Source organism: Fringilla coelebs (assembly GCF_963513975.1).
Source record: "Fringilla coelebs genome assembly, chromosome: 5".
Lineage (NCBI taxonomy): Eukaryota > Metazoa > Chordata > Aves > Passeriformes > Fringillidae > Fringilla > Fringilla coelebs.
In genome coordinates, this window is record NC_140033.1 from 52,056,912 (window position 1) to 52,083,062 (window position 26,151).

The 26,151-nt window shown below is 39.8% G+C and overlaps 1 protein-coding gene across 4 annotated transcripts in view; it reads left to right on the forward strand.

The window, feature by feature from the left end:
- Positions 1-26,151, forward strand: part of LARGE1 (LARGE xylosyl- and glucuronyltransferase 1) — a 269,824-nt gene that overhangs the window by 197,225 nt on the left and 46,448 nt on the right. For all 4 annotated transcript variants that reach the window (XM_084205376.1, XM_084205378.1, XM_084205377.1 and 1 more), the window contains one exon: positions 12,095-12,199. In XM_084205376.1, the coding sequence (XP_084061502.1) occupies positions 12,095-12,199 (105 nt within the window). The remainder of the gene's footprint in view (positions 1-12,094; positions 12,200-26,151) is intronic.

The following is a 26,151-nucleotide window of genomic DNA, read 5'->3' on the forward strand; positions in this document are numbered from 1 at the left end:
GTTTTTCATTTCATCCTTAAACAGGTGAAGAGGAAAATGGGTGAATAGAAATTAACTGCTATTTGACTCGCTGTTTTTACCCTTTTGATTGCAAAATTTATTGAGATGCAAGATAGATTCAAAATTCATAACAGCATTTTACTACTTCATAAAGCAGACGTTGCTTACACTTCATGCATTAGTAGGGATTAAGGGGATTAGCGGATACCAGAGCTCCCTGCCCTTTGCATGCTTTCCTGCTGCAATTGCACACTTGGCTTCCTGCTTCCTGATGTCCTCAAAATTCCTAATTCTTTCATGCATCTCTCTCATTTTACTGTGGAAATATGAGGGTTTTCTATATTTGAGATGATTATTTTGATTCTTTAGTATTTTTGAATGAACGCTTGAGTGCTAAACCTTGCTATAAAAGTCACTTCAAAAAAAACAGTAAAATTAGGCTAGGATTAAAAAAAGGATACTGTTGTTTAAATTTAAATCTAGGTGGAGTTCCTATACATAATTAATAAAGAAGTTCACAAAAGTTTTTCCAAGCTGCTGGTTGACACCTTCTTTTTAACCTCTCAGACATTTTAAGTTCTGCTGCTGTGCCTGCCTACAGATGCTGTTGTTTTGCTGAAGCCCAGCAAATGCTAGCTATTTTCAGCCTAAATCCATTTTACATCTTGCCTCTCCTGCACATAACCTTTTAGAAGGTCCACATAAGTTGACCTCATTACAGGGGATGAGTTTGTGGGGTTTGTGGAGTGCTAGTGTGATGTTTTCCATACTAATGTAGGGGAAGGAGCACTCAGCCAGAAGAGGGAGGGAGGGCCTGTGTGAGGAGCTGGAGTGATAGGTCTGCTTTTTCAGAGATGCAGATGACATGTGAGGCAGTCTGCAGTCTGACCAGGTGCAAAGCCCTTCAGCTTCCAGGAGGAGAACCAGAAAGACCTTTCTAAACATTAGGAACGGTAGACTTCTGCCCTCTTCTTGCTTTTTATCATATTATGTCAACATTATCCAGTGAGCAAACTCCCAGTAATGAACTCTGGGTCTCTCCCCATCTGTCTCACTAAATGCCATTTGGAACAAGCGCCTTTTCATTTGACAATAAAATCAATGAATGAAATATTAGAGACTTGAACGATATGATGTGCAGAATACATTATGGGACTTGTTGTGTTTCAGTGGACAGCAAGTCTTGCCCTTTCTTCCTGTTATCACCAACAGATCTACTTAGTGAAACTGGTGCCTTCTGCTAATCTCTCACCTCTTTGTATTTGATCTTCAACTCTTTTGCAACACTTCAAAGACTCTCTGACTCAGGGCTGTGTGATAAAATTATTTTTTCTCTGCGCTCTATTGGCCTCACATTTTTCATCAATTTGTCTTAATTAGGCCATACCTGCACTAATGAAATAATTAAACAATGGAGAGGGAAAGGGAACTTAAGGTGATTTTCATAACATTTTTATCCCTTTACTTACTTGGGATAGCCTTCTTCCTCTTTGCTCAAGGATTCTTCAGAACAGCAGGAATCCCTCATTACTAAGCCAATAAACAAAAAGGAAATATCAGTGCTGAGACAAACTTGTGTTAAACATCTGAAAACCACTGGTACTGTCCACAGAGTGATCTGCAAAAGACTGAAGCATGGCGGGGGTTTATTGCTTTTTCCAAGCCTTACTGGATTCTGCATCAGGAATATTAACCATTCATGCTAGTGAAATGTGTCATGTGTGTAGTAAACAGCCATAAACTAAGAAAGTAAATTAGCTAATGCTTGCTAGCAATCTACCAGGCATCTTGCACAATTTATTCTTGGAGCTGAAGGCACTGAGCTCAATGTGAGCTCAAGATGGCTATGTGATTTTACCTTTGCACCCATCATGACTCTAGTATTGGGCGTGCTGGCAAAACCGAGCCAATGCATTGTATGGTTTCAAGTTGGGTTCACAAGTAAGCATATTTTCAGCAAGAGAACATCTCAACCACTTTATCCTTTAAATCCAGATGTCTCCAGATTACAGGTTGAAAGGCAGAGAAGAACATAAAGGATGGTTGTTTTCAAATTTAAGACCAATTCTCTGCACATTTGTAGAGGTCCATCTCTTGCTGAGAAAATAACTTACAACACTTCTGTTTTCCAAGTTGTTCTTTTCTTCTCCACTGCCTGAGTGCAGAATCCTATTTAGGGAGGCTGCAGCTCACTGAAGAGGTGACCTGTCTCTGATTGCACAGCCGGTCAACATAAGAACAAGAAACAGATCCCAGGACTCTTGAGCTCATCACTAAAGCATGAGATGTCTGATACAGCCACTGGTTTGTAGGATCTGGCAGAAGCATCTCATACTCTGTAGGCTCAAGATGCAAAGCAGCAAGTTGTTGTTTGGTATCAGAGCTGTGTCCTATTTCCTGATACAGGTTTAATTGTGCTTAATCATTAGGTGTGAACAAATATTTGTTGTGTCACCTTACTGTCTCATACTCCTGATGCATAAATAATTCCTAGCAGTAGTTTTTGTGAGCTCTAACCTGTCTTGTAGCCAGTAATTAAAAGGATAAAGTGAGCTGTTTACACAAACCAATTGTCAGTGTAGTAAGTGCCCTTAATATCATTGGCAAGAAGCGCTAGGCAGGTAGCATCATCCTATTGCAGTCTGTGTCTACTGAAGAGACAACTCCTGAATTTTCATCTCGAAGAATTTGCAGAGGCTGGTAAAGCCACATAGCCAAAGGGAAATGCAAAGCTTGTTTATTTTTTTAACAGAACTGAACCCAACAGAGGGGAAAAATAATGTCAACATTGTTGGATTTCAACACCACATACTATAACTTGGCAACCTTTTTTACATTAAGCAGATGAATACAGCCCTTTTCTATTTTTTTTTCTGATTTGTTTTGATTTTTTAAATTGTCACTAGAAAACCAATCCTTTTCATATTGTTCATCTTGGGCAGAGGGGGTTCTGCTTCTGCATTTTGGATTTTCTCAGATTCTCAGGGAAAGTACTTATGATACATACACTGATTTCTTGCTTAAAAACGTTCTTGGTGTGTTAATCAATTTACAAGATTTGTTCCTTTTAAATAAAAAGAAAGGGGGGCTAATATCTTGCTGTTAGTACATGATAACTGCCCAAAAGGATATGAGGTAGGAAGCTGTGCACAGTTTCCTTGAGCAGTCTTTGGAATATTAAGAAGCTCTTACTCTCTTTCTCTAATTCCTTACTAGCAAAGAAGTTTACTATTCCAGCCTCAGACAACAATCACTGAAACCTGATGAAGAGTAGTGATGCAGTGATGTGGTGAAAATGAGGGACAAACAGACAGCTTTGAACCTCTGTTGCCTGGTGCAAATATGAGTTAAGATCATTCAGCTAACATCACTACTGAAAAATGCAGCTGCCTGAACATCCTGAGGAAAGTGATGGGACATGCCTGGAATCCCAAGGGATGTACCCAAAGTAGATCTATGTCAGGGCACCACACAGCATTCAGAGATGTGGCAAGGAAAATCTCAGCCATCAGTGGGCCCAGTGAGCTGACAGCTGCTCGAAGGGGAGCTGAGTGGGGATTTCTGAGCAATTACTGGCAGTGACAGTTTAGGCTCTAGGCTCTCATTAGGGACAGTTTCTCAGTGTCTAAAATCAGTGCTCTGGGTCTCACAAGTCCTGGAACCTGTTCCTAGATCACCACTCACTGCCTCAGTGACCTTGGAAGTGTCACTCCATCACCATGAGCCTCAGTTTCTCCTGCTGTAAGTTCTCCTTAATGAAGTGCTGCTACTGAAAGGCATCACATCAGAGCCTTATTGATCACACACTGTGTCCTGCTGCTCAGCTCCCCGTGACTGAGACACGTTTCACAGATGGGCTTTGTGCCAACAAAAATGTGCCTATCAGGACCTTATCCTCTTTATAAAATTGATGCACTTAAGACAGGCAGAGTCATAGTGCATGGACAGTTACTTTCCTGCTCTTCACAGTTTTATTGCATTATCTTTGGCAGAAAAAAAAAACAAACAAAAGGCGGTGTTTTTTGTTCAGTGATCACTTATTCCTTCATAGCCCAAATTCAAGCAGTGGTTTTAAAACCTTGCATATTCCTGAAACTCTGGATCCTTTCTCTCAAATCAATGCCTGAATATTAGAAGGGGTGGGTTTGAGTTGACTTTGTTCACAAGGATGTTTTGCTGCTTTCAAAGAAAGAAGTTTTCAATTTTACAAGACCGTGGAGTTTTACCTTGAATACATCAAAAATATAAAAGGAGACCATGATAAGGAAAAAACCGTTGGTGTCAATAAAAAAAGTAAGGTGTGTAGTCAGAGCAGTGGGTACATCTTGCTGACCTCCTGCAGCCTGCTTATCAAAGTATTTACCAGCTGGAAACAGTTTGTGTGAAGTCTCCTGTTGCTTATTAGATATCTATTGTTAATTAGATGTCAGTTCTACTGCTGGGACTATTTGTACTATAAACAGTGACATAAAAACAGAGGTGAGGAAGGGCTGGTTCAGCAGCCCATGTGGCTGGTATGGGCCTCTCTTCTGCTCAAGTTTACAATTGCACAACCATTTCATTCTTCTCCAGACTCCATGCCAGAGCACATTTCATGGCAATGAGTTGGGCATGTCACAGAATGGGTCCGGGTTGGAAGGGACCAGAGGAAACCTCCAAAAGTTTTGTTGCAAAATGAGATGTTTCTTTTTACCTACACTTACCCTCTTGTACTCAGCTGCTGAGACTCCATTTCACTGAAATTCTGCAGATAAAAGTGCTGCAAACATTAATGATAGATTTACTAGCTTTGCTGGGGTTTGCTGGACTTCTCACTGTCCTCTTAATTTTTCTAACAAGCTCCTTGGAAGACACTAGAAGATGAGCTGAAACCCAGTATATTTTCTTCTCTTGATTGATTTCATTCTTTCATCTTTCCTTATGAAGATGAATCAGATCTAGGTCTTCACCCCAACCTTTCTCAATCCAGTTCTGTATACTTCATCCTCTTGATCACCTTTTATGTATGCCTTTTGAATCCTCCCTCCTACCACATACAAAATATTTGTCATGTTTCTCTCTGTATAGACTCCTGCCAAGTTATTTTTCTTCTCCAGTCTGAGCTGCTTTAACTTCTTTTGTCCTTGTCACATCACCATCTCTGAGTACATCCCAGAAGTCAGCTGATAACATTGTTTTACATCCTTGTTTCAGCCTTGCCAGAGTTTGCCTTTATTCCTTTCACTTGCTCTTTTCTCTTCCATTCAGTCAACCTGGCTCATCTTGACTTTCTCTGCCCTTGATTTATTGTATCTACCATCCATTCTTATCAGGTATTCACTGCCTGTGTCCTCTCTTCTTCTCCTGGCACCAGTGTACTATGCACATGATGCTCCTGTGGAGCCATCTTCCCCTTTTCTGAGCCAGTCCTGCTGTACCTTCAGTGAGCTTCTCCTTGGTCTCCTTCTCATCCATCCTGTGCCTTAAAACTGTCTGTGCAGTTTCTCTCCATGAGTATTTAGTCCACTAAGAAGGAGAAATGATTGCTGGGGAACAGCAATGTACTAAATGCAAATGAGATATCAAGCAAAAAAGTTTAACTTTTGCAGGAGGCATTTTTCCCTGAAATCTTACATTTCCATATGTAATAAAGAAGTTCTTCACAGCAGAGACTATATATTTGCACACACTTATTTGTATACATTTATGCATGTATGTATGTGCATGTGAATGTGTGCATACAAATATAATGCACATATCTGTCATGTTTGCACACCTGTGAAATAAATGCACAGTAGAGGTTGAAGTATTCACTTCTGCTGAACATGGTGTGTCATGTACCATACAGGTGTATGAGACGGTGTCAGACTGTATTTTTAGGGTCTGTCACACATGTTGCAGGGCATCCACAAAGTTTCATGTGTGTATTGTACATTGGATTCTTGGTAAATTTCTATAAAAAAATATAGAGGGAAGTCCTCAGAGATTTTGTGCTTGAAGTAAATTTTCAGAGGTAAGTCAGGGCATTTGTTGCATGAGAAGACAGAGTTTCTTTTAGGAATGAGAGAAGACATGGCAATAGAAGAGAGAAATGAGCCTGGGAGCAGGAAAAAACATGCATTTATATAGACAGTGCAAGAATTGCAAAGGGCAGTGATAGTGAGGATGAAGAACTTGAACTTGACAGTGATCTGAAGAGGTGGATGAGAGATGTGGCAGGAGAAGTGAAATATTGTGGAAGCCACTTATTTTGTATGAACCAATATATGGTCAGGGGCAGGAAGGCCATCAAGAAAGGGTCAGTCACTCAGACAAGTCCTAATATGAAGTGCAACACATTCAGCTGGTATGAGTCAGCTTAAGGACACTAATTTCATTGAAATCATGCTGATTTATACCAGCTAAGGATGTGGCCTCACCCATTTCAGAAGGGAGGGGTGTGTTATGCAGGTGTTTAAAGGCTAAAGAAAAAGAAATCAGGAGAAGGAGAAAAGAGGCAAAGGGCATCAATCAAATGGTTTTTACTCTGAATAATGCAGAAAATAACTCTGCTTTATTACACCAGTATAGATTCAACTAGTCCTGATAGTGTTCATCAGACTTGGTACTGACCAATTTAGAATATTTCCAGCATTCAGAATATGTACGTTTTCCCCTCTTCCCTTCTGTCAGTTTTTTATTCTCTATTTCTATGTCTCATTTTGGCAGCAGAATGCTGGAGTTCTGAATCCTGCCAAGCTTGAATCTTAAATTTTTGTTGAGTCCTTCTCCTCTCTTTCAGTTTACACTGAAGACCTGCACTGCTCTGGTAGTATTTGGCTGTATCTCCAGCATTTGTGTCTATATTAAATTCCTAATTATCTAAACCATGGCTGTTAGAGTAGTTAGAAGTAACAAGACAGAGTTCTGCTCTGTTCTACTTCAATAGTCTTCATAGTGTAGAAATTTCTTACTTATTTTTTTAGAGGCTGAAAACTACTTTGCACTTGATTTTAACTTTGAAGGCTTCTACCAAATACAACTAAACCTTGCAAATCCAACAAGCAGGAGAAGTGAGCTCAAACAGATCCTTTCTGTGATACCAGCTCACCCTTTGGCCATGGGCAATCAGGTGACACCCCAGACCTTCCTTCCCCTTTAATATGCCTTCTTATTTTCCCCTTTCTGGAAACAGTCTGATGTCCTGAGAGAGTGCAATCCGCACAGAGTGGTAGCAGTGGGTCCAGTGCTCTTACTTTAATTGCAGTGGAGTCATGTAACAGCCACTATAGATTTAAAAAAAAAAAAACTTCCACTAAAGAAGATGTTGAAAGTACCTGTAATAACTGTAATTTTTTACTACTATTTTTATTGTTTTTTATAGCAAAATACATCAAGGCAAGAGCTGAGGTTAAGGTGCTCTGTATCACAGACTGTAGAGAAGATGAAGTCCTCTAAAACTGGGAAAAAATTAGGGTAGAATAGGAAAATACTGTTCACAGGCATTAAGACTGGCACCAAGAAAAAGCAGCAGATACCAGACCCGACATGAAAAATAGCTGATACTCCTTCAGATGTGTCACGAGTCACTGTACCCAGAGGACCCCTATTAAGAAGAGCCACCATGCAGCTGCACTGTTGTGCTCCGTGTTGCACAGGTGCTGCTCCCTGCTGCTGGAGACGGCTCCGTGCTGGATGGAGCTTCAGCCTGGCCACATGCTGCTGCTCTCACCCTTTCAGTAGAAAGTAGCACACACTTACTAACTCTGAGGACTTAAATTTGCAACGTGTGAGACAGGCAAAATGGAAGAGGGGTAAAGTTTTTTTCAGGGAGAATTGAGCAAGAGGCTGTTCAGTGTCACCCAAGAAATCAGAGTCACAGCTGGGAGCAGAGTTAAGGTCTAGAGTCCCCTTCAGTGTCTGAGTTACAGCATAATGCTTTCCCCTCCATTAGCCACCAAAAATCTGTGAAGCAAAAGTAGAGTTGAAGGCACTGAGTTGTCAGGTGAAGAAGTATCTGTTTTTCCATGGAAACCTCTTCCCAGCAACAGCCAAGCTTCTCATCGTGCGGGAGCTGTCAGGCAGCTGTTCTGTGCAAAATGCTGTAGCTGCAGCTGCTTTCTGGAGAAGTCTCAACCCACAGCCAGGCAGCACACAGCCCCATTCCCAGCAATCCAGCTGTAATTCTGCCTGCCCAGTAATTTTTCACAGTGGTCATGCCAGAATCATGGCCTTGTTTTCTCTTGTCTGGCTGTTAGTGGTGATGTATGAAGAAGTAAGAAAGACAGCTTAATTTTCATAAGCTAACTTGTGCCTGAAGTAACAGAGAGTGAGAGGAGTGCACTTAATCATAACTGCAGGACCAGAACAGAAAATGATAAAGCTTTTGCTGTTAGTTGTGGTATTTTATTATAATAACTCTTAGGAAGAAGAAACCTTGAACCTTTCAGAATGCTGAAAGGTTCAAATCCATTACGGCAGGCACCGTGTTCTCATCTGCTGGAAGAATAGCTCACATAACTCCTTTGTGCTTGCCTTTTCCAAAAGGACGTGCTGGGAAGGAGCTCTAGTCTATCCTCTCCAGAAAACCTGAATTCAGAATGATTTGTGATCAGAGGTGAAATGAACCTGGTGATATTTCCTGCAGAACTGTGAGCACCTTGCAGGGAAGGCACAAAGGGTGGCAGAGGGACAGGCTGGTCATGGTCAGAGAGCTGTTCGACGTGCCTGCTTGACACCATGCATCCCTTCAGCCAGTGCCTCCTGTCTGTAACTTTGTGATAGACTTGAAAAAGTAAATAAGTAAAGGAAATAGCTGGTACTGGACAAATATTCTCACAATGATTTTTTAAAAAACAAAAATTCATTAACGCACTGAGTGAAAGCTTTTGAGTGAATTTTTAGTTGGTTGCAATTGAAAGGGCACAACTTGGGATTTTTTTTTGTCTGAACTTTGAGATACATGGAATAATGTGGTCTGTAGGTTATATATTATGCATCTATATTATGTGTCACATTGTTTTGTATTATTTAACATGAGGATGGTTGTACATTCTTAGATGTTATTTTGATATCTTCAGATCAAATTGTTTGGGGAGTATCTTCCAGAAAATATTTCTGATTTTCTTTTTTATGTATGGATTCAGAATGAAAACCTTTTCGGAAACATTAATATTTGCTATGCAGCTGAAGTTCTATTTTCTGGATACTTCTGCCCTAAGTCAAGATCACAGAGACAATGTAAAGGAAAATAAAATATATTCTTTGGCAAGACAGCAACACTATTCCAGCCTAGAGAAAATAGAAATATAACTAGAGAAGATGGAAAGCATATCTCCATAATTTTCTCCAAGGTGGCTTGGGAGACAAGCTATCACATCTGCCTAATAGACTTTTATGCACCAGTAAGGTTACAACAGGCTGACAAGTTGCATAATGCTCTACCCTGGGACAGTGTGTGAACGTGTGCACATTCCCAGGCCACTGCAAGAGCAAACCAGAGCGTGTTAGCTCATACATTTTACTGTGTGTTTGTGACAAGCTAAAAGGGCATGTACAGGCAGTTTTTCCAGCTCAGTTGATACACAGTAAGTCACATTATCTGATCCATGTATCTGAGCCTTAAAGCTTACATGATGTTCATTTCTGCCTTCGTCTGTGTCCCATATGAAACCTCAAGGAATACTGGTGAAAGGGAGATTTTTTCTGGTGTCATCAAAAATAAAGGGAAAATACAGAAAGAAATTATACAACTACAGTAAATACATGCCAGTATAATTTCCTGAAACTTTTTTAGTTTATCTTGGCATGAGAAATAATAATTGAGAAATAAGTGTTTCAGGGGTAAGTTAGTAGAGCTGAGATTTTGGTCTGGTACATGGGAAATGAAAACCGTTGACAAGCATTAAGTTTTGTTCATTTTGTCCTTATCCATTGGTTTAAAGTCTATAGCACGTTGGGAAATATGTGAGGCTAAAATAATGAAAGCAGATTGATGCTCTGTGGTAAGGTTTGGTATCTGCTTCTTGCAAATGGAATTCTGACATTTCTTTTGATGGTAACTGTACTATCCTGAGAAGGATCTGTGGGCTGCTGAGTTGTGAAATGTGCTATTAGATTATGGGCAGCGTCAGTCTCTTCCTACCAACTATGCCAACCCATTCCAGCCCAGCTGCACCTGCATTTTCTGTTGGTCTGGTTTTTTAATTTCTCCTCATCTCTTATTAGGCAATGTTTCTTACCTTGATTTATTCTCCTTTAGCTGTAAGGGAGTGGCTATAAACAGGCAGACTTCCAGCCTGGAAGTCAACAAGTGTTGGCTTAAATTATGTCCTTCGGCCTCTTTTTTGCCTCAGGCTCCTTTCAGCCAGTTGAGATCCCTTTCATATTTCCTCCAGTATATGGCTTGTGATGTCTGATGTCCTCTCCAATGTGTCCCATGTGTCTCACAGGTTGAGAGATGCTGTCATTTATCTACATGAACAGAGCTGCTTAGGATGTGTTTGCCTCTGGCTTGTAATTTCTTTCATTTGCTTGTGCATTGCACTCTGTTAGTACTACCAGTTTTGAGTAGCACCAATGGGTCTTTGATATGATCCTTTTACTCTCTCCCAGATTTTCCACCTTGTTAAAAAATTATTTTTGGGATCTAACATGAAAAATTTTATATATTGTATAATAAATATGTAATGGAATAGGAGATACATCACTGGAAAATAAGGTCTGGTTAGGAGTGTCAGGCTGTCATTAGGATAGAGTAGGATGATGCTAGAGTGGTGTGGAGTGGATTTGGTAATCTCTCAAAGTTATTTTTAGATTGATTTCCATTCACTCCATGAATGTATTCCTAGTGTTCTGGCTTGTTATTTTTATATGCATTGGCCAATCACTGCTGCTCACACTCTTTGAAACAGCATTCAGGACACATTGGGGTTACTGACATTCCACTGAATTACAGATACCACAGGAGAATATTGTAATCACCTTTCAAGCCAATTATAAAATTGAGTTAATCATATCTGTCTTTATGTCTTGTTCTCAGCCTACCCTTGTATTGAACCATACTGAAATAGCTGTGGCTTTATGTAAGCAACATACAATGGTCATTTCAGGCTTGCAGTGCACTGCTGTGACCATAGACACAATTTTACAAGCATAGCTAGGATTTGAAAATGAGCCTTCAAAGCATGATGCTTAATTGCTTTCTCAAAAGATTGCAAAATAATTTCCAGTACTAGTCTCAGTGCCCTCACTGTGCATGTCCCTCTTTCAAAGCACCATTCCTTTTCCTTTCTCTGACTAGATCCAAATGCAGTTCTCCCCTTCCCTCCCTCCTTGGTTACCACAGCATCCTTTCAATCACTTCTCTTATTTACATTTTATACACCACATTTTAGGATACATAATTAAGTCCTTATCTATACAAACATTCATTTCTTGGTTGATTTTTAAGCAGTGCAAACCTTCTAGACATATTTGATTTAAAATACATTTTACTCTAGCTGAAGCCAGCTGCTAATCAATGCAAGATAAACGGAAATAAAACTGAAGTCATAATTTCTGTGCGGCATTCTACACGGGCTCATCTAAATGACTTCTAAATTACTATCTTAAATTAAAACAGTGCAACTTTCTTATGTAGGTAAACTTTTCAAGTCCAGTATTTTTTGAAGCAAAATGGATGTGTCACTTTTTTTTCTCAGCCACTCTTTGTGACATTGAGCCTTGTTCTGGAATTGTGTTATCTCCATCAGAGTATGAACAGATCTTCATGCTAGATGATCATTTTACCAACATGTAATTCTCACTAGGCGGATTCTCCATCATTGTATTCCAAAATCAAGCAGCACTCAGATTTGTCTGGATGACATATTTCTGTCAGCGTGACGAAGGTTACTGCAGTGTTTAATTACTCGGGCTAGCCAGGGAAGAAGGGAAGAAATGAGCCATGCTGAATTTGCTGTGCCAGGCCTGCTTGTTACATAAGCTGGCCTCTTCTGAAGGCATGGAAGGAAGGCAGCAGCCCATCTTCTGCCTTCTCCTTCCATGGTTGTCCCTCTCCAGATTTCCCATGTATTTTCCGTTTATTTGACTGTCTTATATCTTATGATATTCTTGCAATTTGCTCATTTTCCAGGGCAGCAAGTTCTTGGCTTGGTGGAGAACCAGAGTGATTGGTATTTGGGCAATCTCTGGAAGAACCATCGGCCCTGGCCAGCGCTTGGGAGGGGCTACAACACAGGTAGGACCTGAGGGTTTGCTTTGAATTAACACCTGCAGTCAGTCTCCTGGTACAGAGAGTATGAGATGTGGTAATTTGCACCTCCCTTCCTAAGCTACAGCTAAATTTATCTTTCTAAAAAGGAAAAATGATGCGATGAAATGCATTTTGGAATTTCTGGAGTTTCTCTAAATGGTGTTAGAAAAGATTGTGTGACATTCTTTGGGGAGGAACAGAGCTTTTCAGCCATCTGACAGGTCCTCAGCACATCTCCTACAAGATTTCTGTCCACAATGACTTGTATTTAGACCCAGCAAGAGGGAATGAATAAGAGTTGATAATTTTCTGTAGAGAAGTAAATGGTATCACAAAATGTTAGCCCAATAAAGATAATAACCCCTGCAGGACACCAACAGGGTCATAATTGTCCTAATAAAATGCAAGCCACTGGCCATCAGTTTCTGCTGCCCTGAGAAACGAATAAAGGCACTAGATCAGAGAATTTATTGGGCTACAAGAGACAGGTCTTCCCACTGATTTGTGTTAGGTATGTGAGAAAACATACCAGGTGCATAAAGAACACACACATACACCTAAATCACTTCAATGCAGGCCTTTAAATGCTGATGCAGTGAGTTCGGTTCTCTCTTTGTAATAAAAGGGCAGAACAGATGGTGAAGCCTCCATTTGGAACAGATGAGTCCATTTAAATATCCCTGAACTATCAGGAAATTACTCACCATAAAAGTGATTTTGCTTCACAGAAATATATTGGATTAAATTAAACAGACTAACTAGAAGAAGGATTGAACAAGTTGTGTGGTTGGGTCATCTGTATTTCTATATTCCTACATATATTTATGGGAATCCCACTAATTTTTGTGAATTCATATTTTAGCCTTTGCAGAGCATCTCTGTTCTCTGGAAATGTTCAAAAGAATAGCCTAACAGAACACAGATTGGTGTGGAAACAAGATCTTGGCAGAATAGGTTTGTTTCCTAACTCTTCTTTGCCAGAATTGCAAATAGAAAGGCTAGGTCTGCCCACCCCTTTTCCCCAGCCCCCTCAAAGCATGAGACAGAGATAAGTTTCATGGATTTTTCCTGAAATCTGAAAGCTTATGTTATACACAGTTCAACTCGGTGATGTCAGTTCAGTTCACTGTAACACCACAAAGCAGTATATTTTGTTCTACTGAGAAATGACCACCTTCTATAGCTACCTTCTTTCTGCTGTATTTTTGCTTTTTCCTTTCTGCCATTTTAATGCTGGCAGAGAGAAATCTGGCACAACCACATAAGATCAGAATAATGCAGTAATGTATGGTGGGTAGTATAAAATGCATATATTTATATCTAAAATGCTAACGTTAAAAAAAATTCTGTAAGGCTTTAACTTATGTTGTCTTAACTTACTCTTCAAAATGGTTTATAGGAATACCAAATGTCAGTATATCACATAAACCTAACACTGAAAGCAAAAATAATCAAATATCTGCAGTCTTTCACATACGCTGCATGTGTTTATTCTTGTATTAATATATACCTATCAAGCCGTGCAAAATCCCATAATCCTGCGCAAGATTTTATTTTCCTCACAATTTCTTTCTTCACACAACTTACCTTGTAGTTATAAAACCTCTTTTTTTAGAAAGAAAACCAGAAGGTAGATAATGCATGGAAGATTGACAAGTGATCATAAGAAGTGGAATGTTGTTTTTTCAAGGATGCGGAACAAGAGGTCACTGAGTGAAACAGTGCAACCTCTGAGAAGTAGGAAACGAGGTTATTGGCAGAATCAGCACCTTTTAATATAAAATTCCTTGATTGAATTAATTGTTTGCCTCAGTAATCTAGCAGAGACTGGAGGTATACATTTCTCTGGGAAGATGAGATTGGGTCTGGTTTGATGTGTTCAGTAAATAAAAATAATTGACACTGAACGCAACAGTGTGGCCAAGGAGGATTCAGAGAACTAAAGCAGGGGGACACCAAAAAGAGGGGCAGTACCTCTAAGCAAAACACTCATGAAAGGCAGCTGTCCAGGAGGGGGAAGGCATGGAAATTCAGTGCCTAGAGCTGTACTTAGCAACTCCGAAAGGGCCCCCAAACTCCTGAAACTTTAATGAGCTAAACAGAGCTGGATCAGGGGGAGGCTCTCAGGCAGACTTTGCTCTTGCTCTTGGGAGAGTATTTACTACAGACCTAGGATACAATCCTAAGAAAAGAGATTTTTATGTGAGCCTCTTCAGCCAGACCTAACCCTAGCAGATTTGATTTTGAAGCACCTCTCAAAGTCAAAAATGTTCTACTGCTCCTCACAGTTTCTGAAGATAATTTCTCTTTCACTCTTATCTTTTTATGCCTGAGCCTCTCTGGACAACATATAGGTTGGGAGAGTCCCAGAAGGCAGATGTATTAAAGGCAAGGATGTGTTTGTTCCTTCTTTCCTGGTTCTTTAAACCCAGTAAGCATTTGCACTCCTCTCTTCCTTGTATGCCCAGGACAGATCTCCTGACAGCCAATGCAGATTTTAAAGGAAATATTTTATTTGGTTGTTTTTCATTCTTCCTCATTTGCACAGGCAGATAATCCAAGTCGTGCTTTAGTCGATGATAATATAATTGTTGAAAAACCAAACCAAACCCAAAGTCAGATGATATAATTAGTGTTTAAGGTGTTCTTAGTTAGAACCATTCTTTATTTGTGATAACATTCTCTTCCTCAAGCATTTTAGACACAATTCCTTCAGTACCACACAGGTTTCCAAGTTTTTTTCTGTACTCTACTGGTAAACACTCAGTAAGATACATAAAAGTTTCCCTTTTTATGTAGCATCCGCTCCATGTTGATTGTGTGCACTGAGTTAACTCTTCCAGATTCTTCATACACTAATTCAAGCACAATTTCTTGCTATGTAACTATATTACATTATCACTGACTAAACTGTGCTTTTGAAAGTATTGCTACACTATGATTTTTCTTTTTACAGATGTTAAACGGAGAGCTTCAGAGTTGCACTTTGTAGTTTGACATTCATTTTGGGAGTAACAGTCATCTTAGTCCTCAGAAAAGCATCTTAAAAAAGAAATTCTAAACATAAAAGCTTTTAGTACTTTTTTTTTAGTACTTTTAGTCTGCCTTATACTTTCCATCATGGTGGAGAATGGCTTTTAAAAGCAGTCTCTGGTAACTGTTAAGGCTTCTGACCACTTCTTCAGGGGGGTGATTCACCTCTGGCTTTAGTGCAGCAGAGCCAACTTCCGTCAGCTGAGAATGGCCCCCATGCCTTCCAAATGGAGCTTTGGGATAAATCTATAATTTGGGTGCTGGGGGCAATTTTAAAAAACTTTGGGCCTGGGGATTTCAGACTCCTGGACTACAGGAGCCCATACTGGAGATTTGAGGCTCCTGTGAAATGCACTGCCTCAGTGGAGCCACCAGAAACTATAAGGAGGTGTCTCAACAGCTTGAGCTGAGAATTCATACTCCCACACTGGGAAATGTGACATTACCAGATTTGTGGATTGGGAACAGAAGGGAATGGCTAGCACCTAACGATTACTAGGCTACGTGTGTACTGTGCCTTATTACTCCTGTGTTTGTAATGACTGGAAGTGTGCTAGAATTAATCTCTGTCCTTTATTGTTTCCCTGAAAAAAAGGACCCGTGGAAGTGGAATTGGAAATTGAAAGCGTGTGTTACGTCATTTTTGCATAACATTTAGCAAATTTGAATGATGAAAGACAAGCATAGAACAGACTGTTTATATTAAATAAGCCTGGATCACATCTTGTGCTCCTTCACGATGATACTGTGCATCTTGAGTGCAGAAAACAAATGACTGGTGAAGCAGTGCCGAGTGGGCTGTTGGTGGTCATGGCACTGCCTGTGGTCCTGCTCCAGAAACCTGCTAGCAGCTTCCATCCGAGCTCCAGAGGCTCGTGGCATTGTGGTAATTGTACTCGTGTGTGTTGGCCGCTCGGGAGAGGAGGATGTTGTCAAATTGTGTCAATGAATGAAGGAGTCAGAAAAGTTGTGGTTTATAGAACCTTTTGAACCCACCATGGTGGCCTGACCAAGCTTAGCCATGCCCCCTGTAAAGCCATTGCAATATTCCTGTCTGCCATTAGTTCAAACGTAAGTCATGTTTGGTAATAGAAGCACGGCCATTAGGGTTGGGCCAAAGTACAGGAGCCTTTGCAAACAAACAAAAAATGCATTTTAATGATTAAAAAACCAATGTCCAACACTCATGACAAGTCAAAAAGCAGCACTTTCTTCATCTACTTAGGTCCACACTGTGCCAGTTTTTTGGATTAGATTCTTCTTCCTTTATGACACTGTGAGTTTACTCAGTAAATACTGTTTTCGGTGCAAAGCATGGTGATACACATGAGCTTTATACATGTAGAGGTGCCTTTGAAGTACAAATACCGTGCACATTGTCCAGGTAGCAGTTTAGGAATGCCAGCCTATGGTTGCTTTTATTCTCAACAGGAAATATCAGTCTGTGTCAAAGGTGGGAAGCTAAAGCGATAATTCTGTTTTTTGATGACCACATCCCTATCTTTGTTGTCTGTAATCTGTAGCTTGCACTTAAAAATGAGCTATTTTAAAGCTGACTATCCTCAAAGAATAGCTTCATTTCAGGTCTTTCTCATGCACTTTCTAAAGCATGTGATGTACTGAGAACTTGTTTACAGCATGTTTGACATTTCTGAAATGAGGATCAATATGTATTTGATTTTGAAAATGATGTCTCCAGTTTGAGAGGCCTATCCATGTAGTAAAGGCATTACTGTGGCTGAGTTAGTCTGCTGTTTATGGCATTCTCTCAGATACCTCCTCCTTAGCAATTGAATCTCTCAGTCCCTGCAAAAACTATTTTTAAGAAACACCATCAGACTTGCTTTGAAACACCGAAAACATTTATCTTGTGGGAAACCTCTGATTAAAAAAGATGGTGTTTAGACAGTCTATACCAGATTCTAGTTGTATTGGAGTAAATAAAATTTATTTCTTTTTAGTTGATTAAATTGTCCTCGTTTTGGGAGTTTTATTGATCTGACCTGAGTCCATACTGTAAAGTTCTCCATGTAATGTACATAAATCAGCCATTTAGATGTAGCATTCCAATGTAATGATTTAAAAAATCATTTTGAAGTGTTTTATTTTTAGCTTGATCAAGTCAGTTCTTTATGTGAACATACATACCTTGATCAGTAATTATGTTGTCCAGCAGTCTGAAGTGCCCTTTTTATTGTAGAGGGACAATCATTAGCAGGTTAAATTTGGATGAAAGACTTGCACATAAAAGCTTAGTAAAGGCATTGAGGTGTCTACAGTGAGAACAAAACCTTCTATTATATGATGGGAGAAGCCCAGACAAATGCATAGTGATAGTAAAACCAGTACGTTTTCTTCTGAAGTGCAAGTTCACTTTCCAGTTTCTCATTGTGCTCATAAAAGTGATTGTGGTAAGACAGTTCCTTTATGTAGAGACAGAGACAGCAGTTTTAGCCACAGTCCCGAAACAAAGAAAAGAGGCATCACAGTTGGACTCCATCTTTGGACTCTTAATAGGGAGCTTGGTGCCTGTCACAGAAAGTAGCAGAGTGCCTAAGATGTCTTTCTACCCCGTGTCAAAGTCATTCCCACTAATAGAGTGCCAACAAAATCGTTTGGATTTGGTCATAGTCAGATCACTCTCTTAGGTGCTAGGGCAACCTAGCTTTTTGTGTTAGGGCAAACTAAGTTCAGCACAAACCTTTCCCCTTTAAAAAAATACCAAGAGACTTTAAAAACAAGAATCTGCAAAACTGAGTGGACACAAATCTCAGAAGAAGCAGCTTATTTCTTGCTTTTCCTCATTGTCTTGTCTTTATGTTCACCTACGTCCTGGCTTTAGTTGTTCATGCTGTAGCTCTTCTGCCATCCCTTTTGCACCAATCTTTGTCAAAGTGAGCTCAGGGAAGGACAGGAGTGCTGCAGTACGCTCTATATGCAGATCATATCTATACAGTTGGACTCAAGAAAGTCACAGACGGTGAAAAGAGAAGTTTTCCTCAAGTAGAACTGTTGAATTATAGGCAACTTAGGTCAGAAAAGATCTCCCGAGGTTTTTTGGCCCTCTTCCCATTGAAAGTCAGTCAGGCTGCTCAGGGCCTTTTCCAGCTGAGTTTCAAGTGTCTTCATGGATACCTCTCAGAGCGGCCTGTTCCTGTATTCAGCCACTATTTTTCTATTCAGTGAAAAATAAAAGTAAAAATTCATATTATGTAATTTATATATTATAATATATTAGATTTTCCTTTGCTGCAGTATGTGACAGTTATCTCTCATTATCTGTCTGTGCATCTGTTAGGAATTGCTCTATTGAGTAGTTTTGGAAAGCAACAGGAGACCCCTCAGTCTTCTCTTCCCCAGGCTGGAGAAGGCCAGTTCTCCCAGCTTCTCCTTATGAGAGACAGGCCTATGACCATTTGGGTTGCTCTCTGATGGATGAGAGACCCTTCAGCATGTCAGGGTATTTATTTGACTGAGGAATCCAAAACAGTGCTTCAGATGTGGTCTTAAAAGTGCTGAGCCAAGAGTGCTCATCACCTCCCATGACCCGAGGGCTAGTATAGCCCAACACGTGGAATATTGCCCCAAGGTTGCACTGCTGGCTCATGTTCACCTTGCTGTCTACCCAGTCCCTTGGAACTTCTCCTGGAAATCTTTCTATCCACCTGTCCTCCAGCATGTGCTCTCAATTCAGGATTAGTCCCATTCAGGACTTTCTGTTGAATTTTAGGAGCTTTCTCTTAGGCACTTGTCCAGTCAAGGACCCTGTGTAGCTGCCCAGCCCACAATGTGGTGTCGTGTGTTACATTGCCTAGGACACATTCTATTCCATTCCCAGATCATTAATCTGAATGCCTAACAGTATCAGGCTCAGTACCAACTCCTGTGGCATACCTCCTGTAACTGACCACCATCTGGGTGTTTTATTGCTGAGCACAACCCTCCAAGCTTGGCAGTACAACTCTGCAATCTCCTGACCCAAACTGTACTCCAGTTTGGTTATAGGAGGATGATAAACAGCTCCTTAAGCAAATCCCTGTATTTCTGTTGTGAACCTAATCCTTCTCTCTGTTACTAGAAAATAAGTGGTTGTGCAGGATAAGTTGTGCAGGATTATGTTTCCTGGGCTTTTTTTTTTTAAATGCTGTAGTTAATTTCCAGACTTGTTCATTGTGTGCTGCTGTTTTCATTCCCCTAATCCATTTCTTAGAATGTTCTATTCCTCCTGAATCTTACTCAGTCAACAAACTGCCCACTGTGGGAGGGGGGGTGAAGGAGGAGGAAGTTTTCTGCTTTTTCCTGAATACAAAACTCCAAACCTCTTTGTCATCCAAATAGAAAGAAATACCTTTCAGGTGGTTCAGCCCTGAACTGCATCTCCTCCTTTGTTGGTGAGGTGTTGAGTGAACACCAGACCCAGAAAAGCTATGACAGGCTCTTGCTCACTGTGCCCATTGTTACAATTAGCCTTGTGGACTACACTTAATATTAGAAACTGCTTCTGAAAGCTCTTCTCCACCATGATGGAAAGTATAAGGCAGACACTGTTAAGATTAAAAGCCAGCCAAAATAATTAGCACCTGTGCAGGGTGCATTTTTCTTCTTCACATAGTCCCAAGTGGAAACCTTGTAAAATTATTGATATTTGACCCCTATTGAATACGATGCCTTTGAGAGGATCAAAACCAAAAAGCCAAACATAATTTAAAGCAGTGATCCCTGTTACCATTCACTTTTTTGCTGCTTTCTGTGGAAGAATAAAACATAGATAGGTATCATGGATAAGGTCCAGATCTGATATAAATGCCTGACTCTTGCATTAAAGAGACTTAAGCTGATTTACAAGAGCCGAGGATTAAGAAACAGATTATTTTTTTTCTCTTAAAGGTGGGTGGTTCTTTGGTGGAGAGTCTAAGATAAATTACTTTTGGAAGACGTTCTTGCTTTTAACGGGGTAAATAGTCAGCAAATTTCAACAAACCTCCTCAGTTTTCTTCCATAAAAACCAGCTTTGTGTGATCACTTTTTCCAAACATGCCTGCACACGGAGATGCAAGACTGGACCTCCTGCACAGTAACCCTGTTCAGTCTGTGTTATTCTGTGATTCCTCTTCAGCACAGCTCACCCAAAGTCCAGTTCCTCTGGCTTTTTGTGAGTTGTGACGCTCACTCACAATTCTGTGTTTTGAGGCACTGACATGAAGAATTCTATGTTCAGGAAGAATTAAGAGATGCATGACAATCAGTCCAGGATGGATAATTAGATGAACTCCAGGTTTGTTATGACTGACAAAATACTTTGTGTGATCATTGGATGTACAACCAGAGTCATTTCAAGTATGAGTACAGGAGATCAGGAGATGCATTTGTTTTGTATGGGATGGAGGCTTTTTACTCCTGTCACACCTGATGTCTACAATGCCAGGTAACTTAGCTGCCCAGTTCATTCTTCTCTCTTGGCTCCCTGTCTATCCACAGGACACAGAAATTAGTTGCTACCCTGTCTTTCTCAGGAACCAAACTGTCTTTCATTAAAAACAAACAAAAAAACAAAAAAAAAAAAGTAGTGTCATTTGTTCATCTTTCACTTCAGGAAGTATTTCTGGAATGGAAGCATGGATAGGACTACACTCCATTTGGCACCTCTTTCTAATCCTTAAGTGTGGCATCAGAAGGTTAATATTCTGCATGCTCTGATGACACTCCAGTGCACACAACACAGACCTTCTGTTCCTTGCTAAAAACACTCCAGTCTAGAAAACTGTGACATGGCTCTCTCATAATGTCATCCACACTGAGAAATGCAAGCAGAGAAATCCTTCTGTCTGACAACTGAAGGAGCATAAACCAGACCTCAGACAAGTGCTGTGCAGGATGAGTGTGGCCAGCAGGAAGTGCTCAGGAAAGAGCCAGACCCTGAGCACAGCATGCACACTCCCTGTTGTACACACACAACCAGGGCTTTGGTGCTCTGGGTGCTGGGGACCACTTCTTGGACTGTATATATTTTAAAATGTACATTTAGCTACTTGTCCAGGGCTAAGCTCCACAGGTCAAAGATGACCACTCAAAAATTTGCAAAATTCAGCAATAATACTGGAAAATTTCCCATGAAGTTTGGAAAAATGGCTCCAGGAGCTAATCTGGGAGCAAGTCAAAGGATAATTTGATCCTAGGTTATTAATATTTGGAGGAAAAAATAACATTTCTTAATAGAGGGCTTGCCAATTTAGCAGAAGTTCAGCAAGATCAAATGACTGAAAGTTCAAAGAGATGTTCAAATTAGAATAAGGGAAGCACCCTTCATCAGGGTAATTATGCATTGGAATAACTTATCAAAGTTCGTGATAGACTATCCATTATTGTAAATTTTTAAATCAAGACTGAATTCTTTTTTCTAGACGTTATGCTTTAGTAGGCCCCAAACTGATTTTGAAAAATCCTATGACCTCTGTTATGCAAGAGTGAAAAATTATCCTTTCTGACTTTATCACCTAAATAAGTATTTAATCAGGACTTTGTTTATCTGTTGAAGCCACCTAAGCACACAGGCAAATGAAACCACAGCTAATCTTGTGTGTAAGAATTTAATGCAGTTTTAGTATTGAAGAGAAGAAAAGCTCTTTAAAACTTAGTAGAAATTTTCTACATTCACAGCCCTTCCCCTCCCAGTGTCACTTTTCTTTTTAAATCTCACATTTCAATGTGCTTTATAATAAGATGTGTACCTGGCCATCTTTTAGCTAGTGGCCACTTTTGGCGCTTTCCTGATGTCGTTCAGACGTGTGCAGAGATGTGTCAGCTGATCCTTGTGCATGGCAGTGGTGGGAGATGTGCTTAAGACAGATCTCCACTTCATGCAGCCTCTGCCATGGTGATACAGGGTATAAAGGCTGAAAACTCCCTCCTCTCTCCCTTTGCGGGTCTGAGGTTAGAATGTGTTCTCTGAGGTTTCAAAGTGCTCAGCAAAAACTGAGCACTTTTGAATTTTATGAGGTTTTAACAATGTGCCTCTTGAAGGGTTTTTTCCCTTCTTAGAAGCCATTTCCATAGTTTACCAAATGAGAACTCCCTGGAATATTTCTTTTTTGCCTCTAAAATGTAATTTCTCCGTGCTATATGCTCACAAGGGTCACGGAGTGCAAAGACTGTGAGGAAGCAGGATCTTTTTAAAAGCCATGTAAGGAGCTTCTTCAAAGATGGTTTTTGTCTCCAACAACCCTTTGCACAGGGTTCAGGCTTTTGAGAAAGGTTACTATCCTTAATGTCTTCCTTGACGCCCAAGCAAGTACAGCAGCTGGGAATAACCCCTATTTCCATTTTTACTTTTCTAATATTTTTGTTATTTTCCAGCCATGTTGTTTTCCCTGTTAGGCAAATCTTTTCAGCAATTTGGGCTGTTAAGTGTAGGAATTTTTACTGTTTGGGACTTTATATGCTTGGGATCAGGGTGAGAGAAGGCCAGTTTCTTCAGGTCTAGAGATGATTTTTCTTTGCTGACCTCTGAAAAGCCTGTGGAATTGTTAGTTCTCTTCACAAGACTGGGAGATAAGAGGACAGAGTATTACTGAGCAGGTCTCTAAGTAGCAGAGGTTTTCCTCCACAGACCTGCAAAAAGTCTTATGGCTCATGATTCCTCTGCTGCAGACCTTCTACACTCTGGAATCAAGAAAATTCCTCTGTAGCAGCTTTGGGGCTTTAAGAAAGTTGGAGAAATTCCCACAGAAGTGGAAGTCATTAAATATAAGATAGAAAACATGTTGATCTTCTTCCAAATTGCTCAGGAAGAATAGCATCTAAGCAGTAAAGAAACAGAAAACTGGGACATTCTGAGCAACAGTGAGCAGCTCTATAATAAGTTAGAGCTGTGCTTGAGTAAAACATTCATCTTAATTCTGCCTCAGGAAAAGTAGCATACTTGGGAAGAAGAGAATAAAGTCTTCTATTTCATTAAATGGTCATCAGGAAGTGTAAACAAAATGTTTATAATGCTACAGGAGGAACCAGCCTCCCAACAGTGACTGCACAACATTTCAAAATGCCCTCTGTGCCAGCTTCACTTTGAATACGTGTGCAGAGAAAACGAGGGCTATTGCATTCTGTCACCATGCCTGGAGGGACGCACACTTTGTTTCAAAACAGCTTCTCAGCCCTGTGCAGTTTTCTGAGAGAAAAGTTCCAGTTGTGGAATCATCATTTATTCTCAATTAATGCATTGTACATCCGTGCAAGTTTTTATTCGTTTGGGTATTTTAGATTGTGAAAAGTTTTTTTGCGAAAAGAAGACTGGTGCATGAAATTCGTAGTTAAATAATGTATCAGGAGGCTCCAGAAATGTGCTAAAATGACAGTCCTTCAGTCACATCATGTTAAAAGCTATAGAAAAATACAGCTTTATTACATTAATGATATGGCTGGTCAAATTATGAGCAACAGATAGTCTATAAACCAAGCGAGATAAATGCTGGGAATTTCATCCACACAAAGCCGTAAATTTTAAAATGCGTGCAGTGGCTTGTTTTGGAATTCTAGCTTTAATTTAATGTTTTAATCCTGAACAGCCGTGTACTTACATTTTTCTGTTGCTCTTGATGCTGTGGGTGGAAAACACAGGCCACAGCCAGTGGTGTGGAGCTGTGACTCAGTGGATTCCAAATGCAGTCCTTAACAAAAGTGCTCATTGGAGCCCTGACCAGCAAAGGCATAGTCACATCCCTAACAATACACTCTGGGACAGTTTCCACTGGCTTCAAGCACAATAAATGAGAATTAAATGAAGTTGCAAGTGTTTGTTGGAGTACTCAGCAGTCAGCCCTATCACGGAGCCTCTCCTAGGACAGCAGAGCTACAAGTCTCTTCCACAGCACTTAGAACAGAATTCAAATTTTTGGTGCCAAATCTCTTTCACAAAACATGGTAGATTACTGCCCTAAATGTCTGGGTCAGATATTTATTACAAAATCTGCATCATTTCAGGCCTGTTTAACATTGTTTCTTACAGACTCAGGAAGTTCATTATTTCTCTCAGACTCTGGTTTGGTGCGTGGTCTGTGATGTGCTGCTTAGCTATAGCAAAATCCCAGTCATTTTTTTAAAACTCACTATTGCTTTATGATACATTTTGAAGCATGTCTTACCTGTCTACTTTGGATATTATTATGATATCTACTTGTTATTTGTCTAGCTGGTTCAGTGTTGCAGGCCTAATTTCAAGAAGAATTTTTAAAAACCTGACAAAGATAGATTCTGAGGTGCTACTCATATAAGATGGCATTGCCTCAAAGGCTCACAAAAACATCCTGTTCCACCCAAAAGGAACAGGCAAGAGCCTACAGAAAATTATTTCTTAGGAGCTCCATTTTCTTCCCCCACAGCACCGAGTGTTTTTTTCAGGCACCTTAAAAGGCCCATTGTAATTGATTGAGTTTGAAAGCTTGTCCAGTTTCACTATAACATCTCTAAGTGATTCTGTTTTGTCTTAAAATGTTGTTTATTACTTCCAGCTCTACTATATGTTCCTCTCTGAATTTCAGGAGGAGCTGTTGTCTTTGTTCCAGAAACAAGAGGTGGGGATGCTTGGTAGTATTCCAAGGGAAATGGCTGATCTTTCTGCAGACTTTCAATTTACTGTTCAGAAAAATGAAATAAAATATTTTGTTCTGGAGCAGATTAACAAAAAGCAAACAAAAAAGAAGAACAAATTTGCTGGCATGCCTTAAAGCATCTCTGGAAACCATTGCTTAGTAAAAATATTGGAAGAACAAAAAAATTGTTTTAGATTGAACCAAAAACTGGGAAAAGGATGGAAAAGGTGACTCCCAAAGTTTGGTTAGACCCAAACCAGAAAATTTATTTTCCTTTTCAGACATTTTAATAATTTTCAATAAGATTTTTAATTTGCATCAATTTTGAGATTAAAATTATTTTCACGTAAATTGAGTTTTAAAATGTACCAAAAAGTTTTGCAGTGTTTTACAACTGAAACATTTTAATCCAAATATGTTAATTCAGGTTTATTGCCCTGTTTTATCTAATTTATTCACCAAATTTTTTTTTGTGCTTAGGGGAAATTTTTTTGTTTTGCTTTTGGAGCTGGGTTTTTTGTGTGTCCTTAAATGACATTTTTGAGAAGCTGCTTTGTTTGTTTGTTTGCTTTCTTGTTTGTTTGCCTGTTTGAGCAGTTCAGAATCTGTCAAATTTTGGTAGTTCAAGCAAAATCTCATCAAGCAGCAAGAGAAAAATGCCATTCAAGTTATAACAAGACTAAGATGTTTTCCACAAATTTAGTAATAAAGCATTCTTTATCTATCTAAATCTTTGAGATATTTACATCTCTGGATATGCCTGAAGTATTTCCTCAGGACAAAGAAAATAGGGTGTTCTGTGGCTGATCATTTGTTTAATACTCATGAGATGTTTAGGTTGCCACTTCTCTCTTTTTTCTTTGTTTGCTGCCAAGCTTTCCTTCTGTTTTTCTCAGGTAGGTTAAGGCAGGAAGATGCTGCACTTCTCAAAAGATCAGAAGTCCTGCTGCCTGGGGCCAGATGTTAATAAAATATTCCTTTCATTTCTTGGTTTTCCTCCAGTCTCTTCCTCCCCCAGCAGAGCAGATGAGAGTGAGTCCCTTTTCCCCTTATGTTCAGCTGTATGTCATCTTGAATTTAGTCTGAGATTTCACTCAATGTGACTCTGAGGGAAGCGGATCCTGAGGCAAATATTTTCCTTTCCTCATTTCAGACACTTTGGCTGCAAACTAATTGTGTAGACTGAAGTTAGTTCATTTGTTAAGTTTGCTTTTGGCAACACAACAATATAGACGAGAACCTGAAGTTCACTGTTGGGAAAAAAAGTAATTTTTCCTCTGTGTGAACTGTTTTAAAAGTTCCCAAAACACATACTTTTGC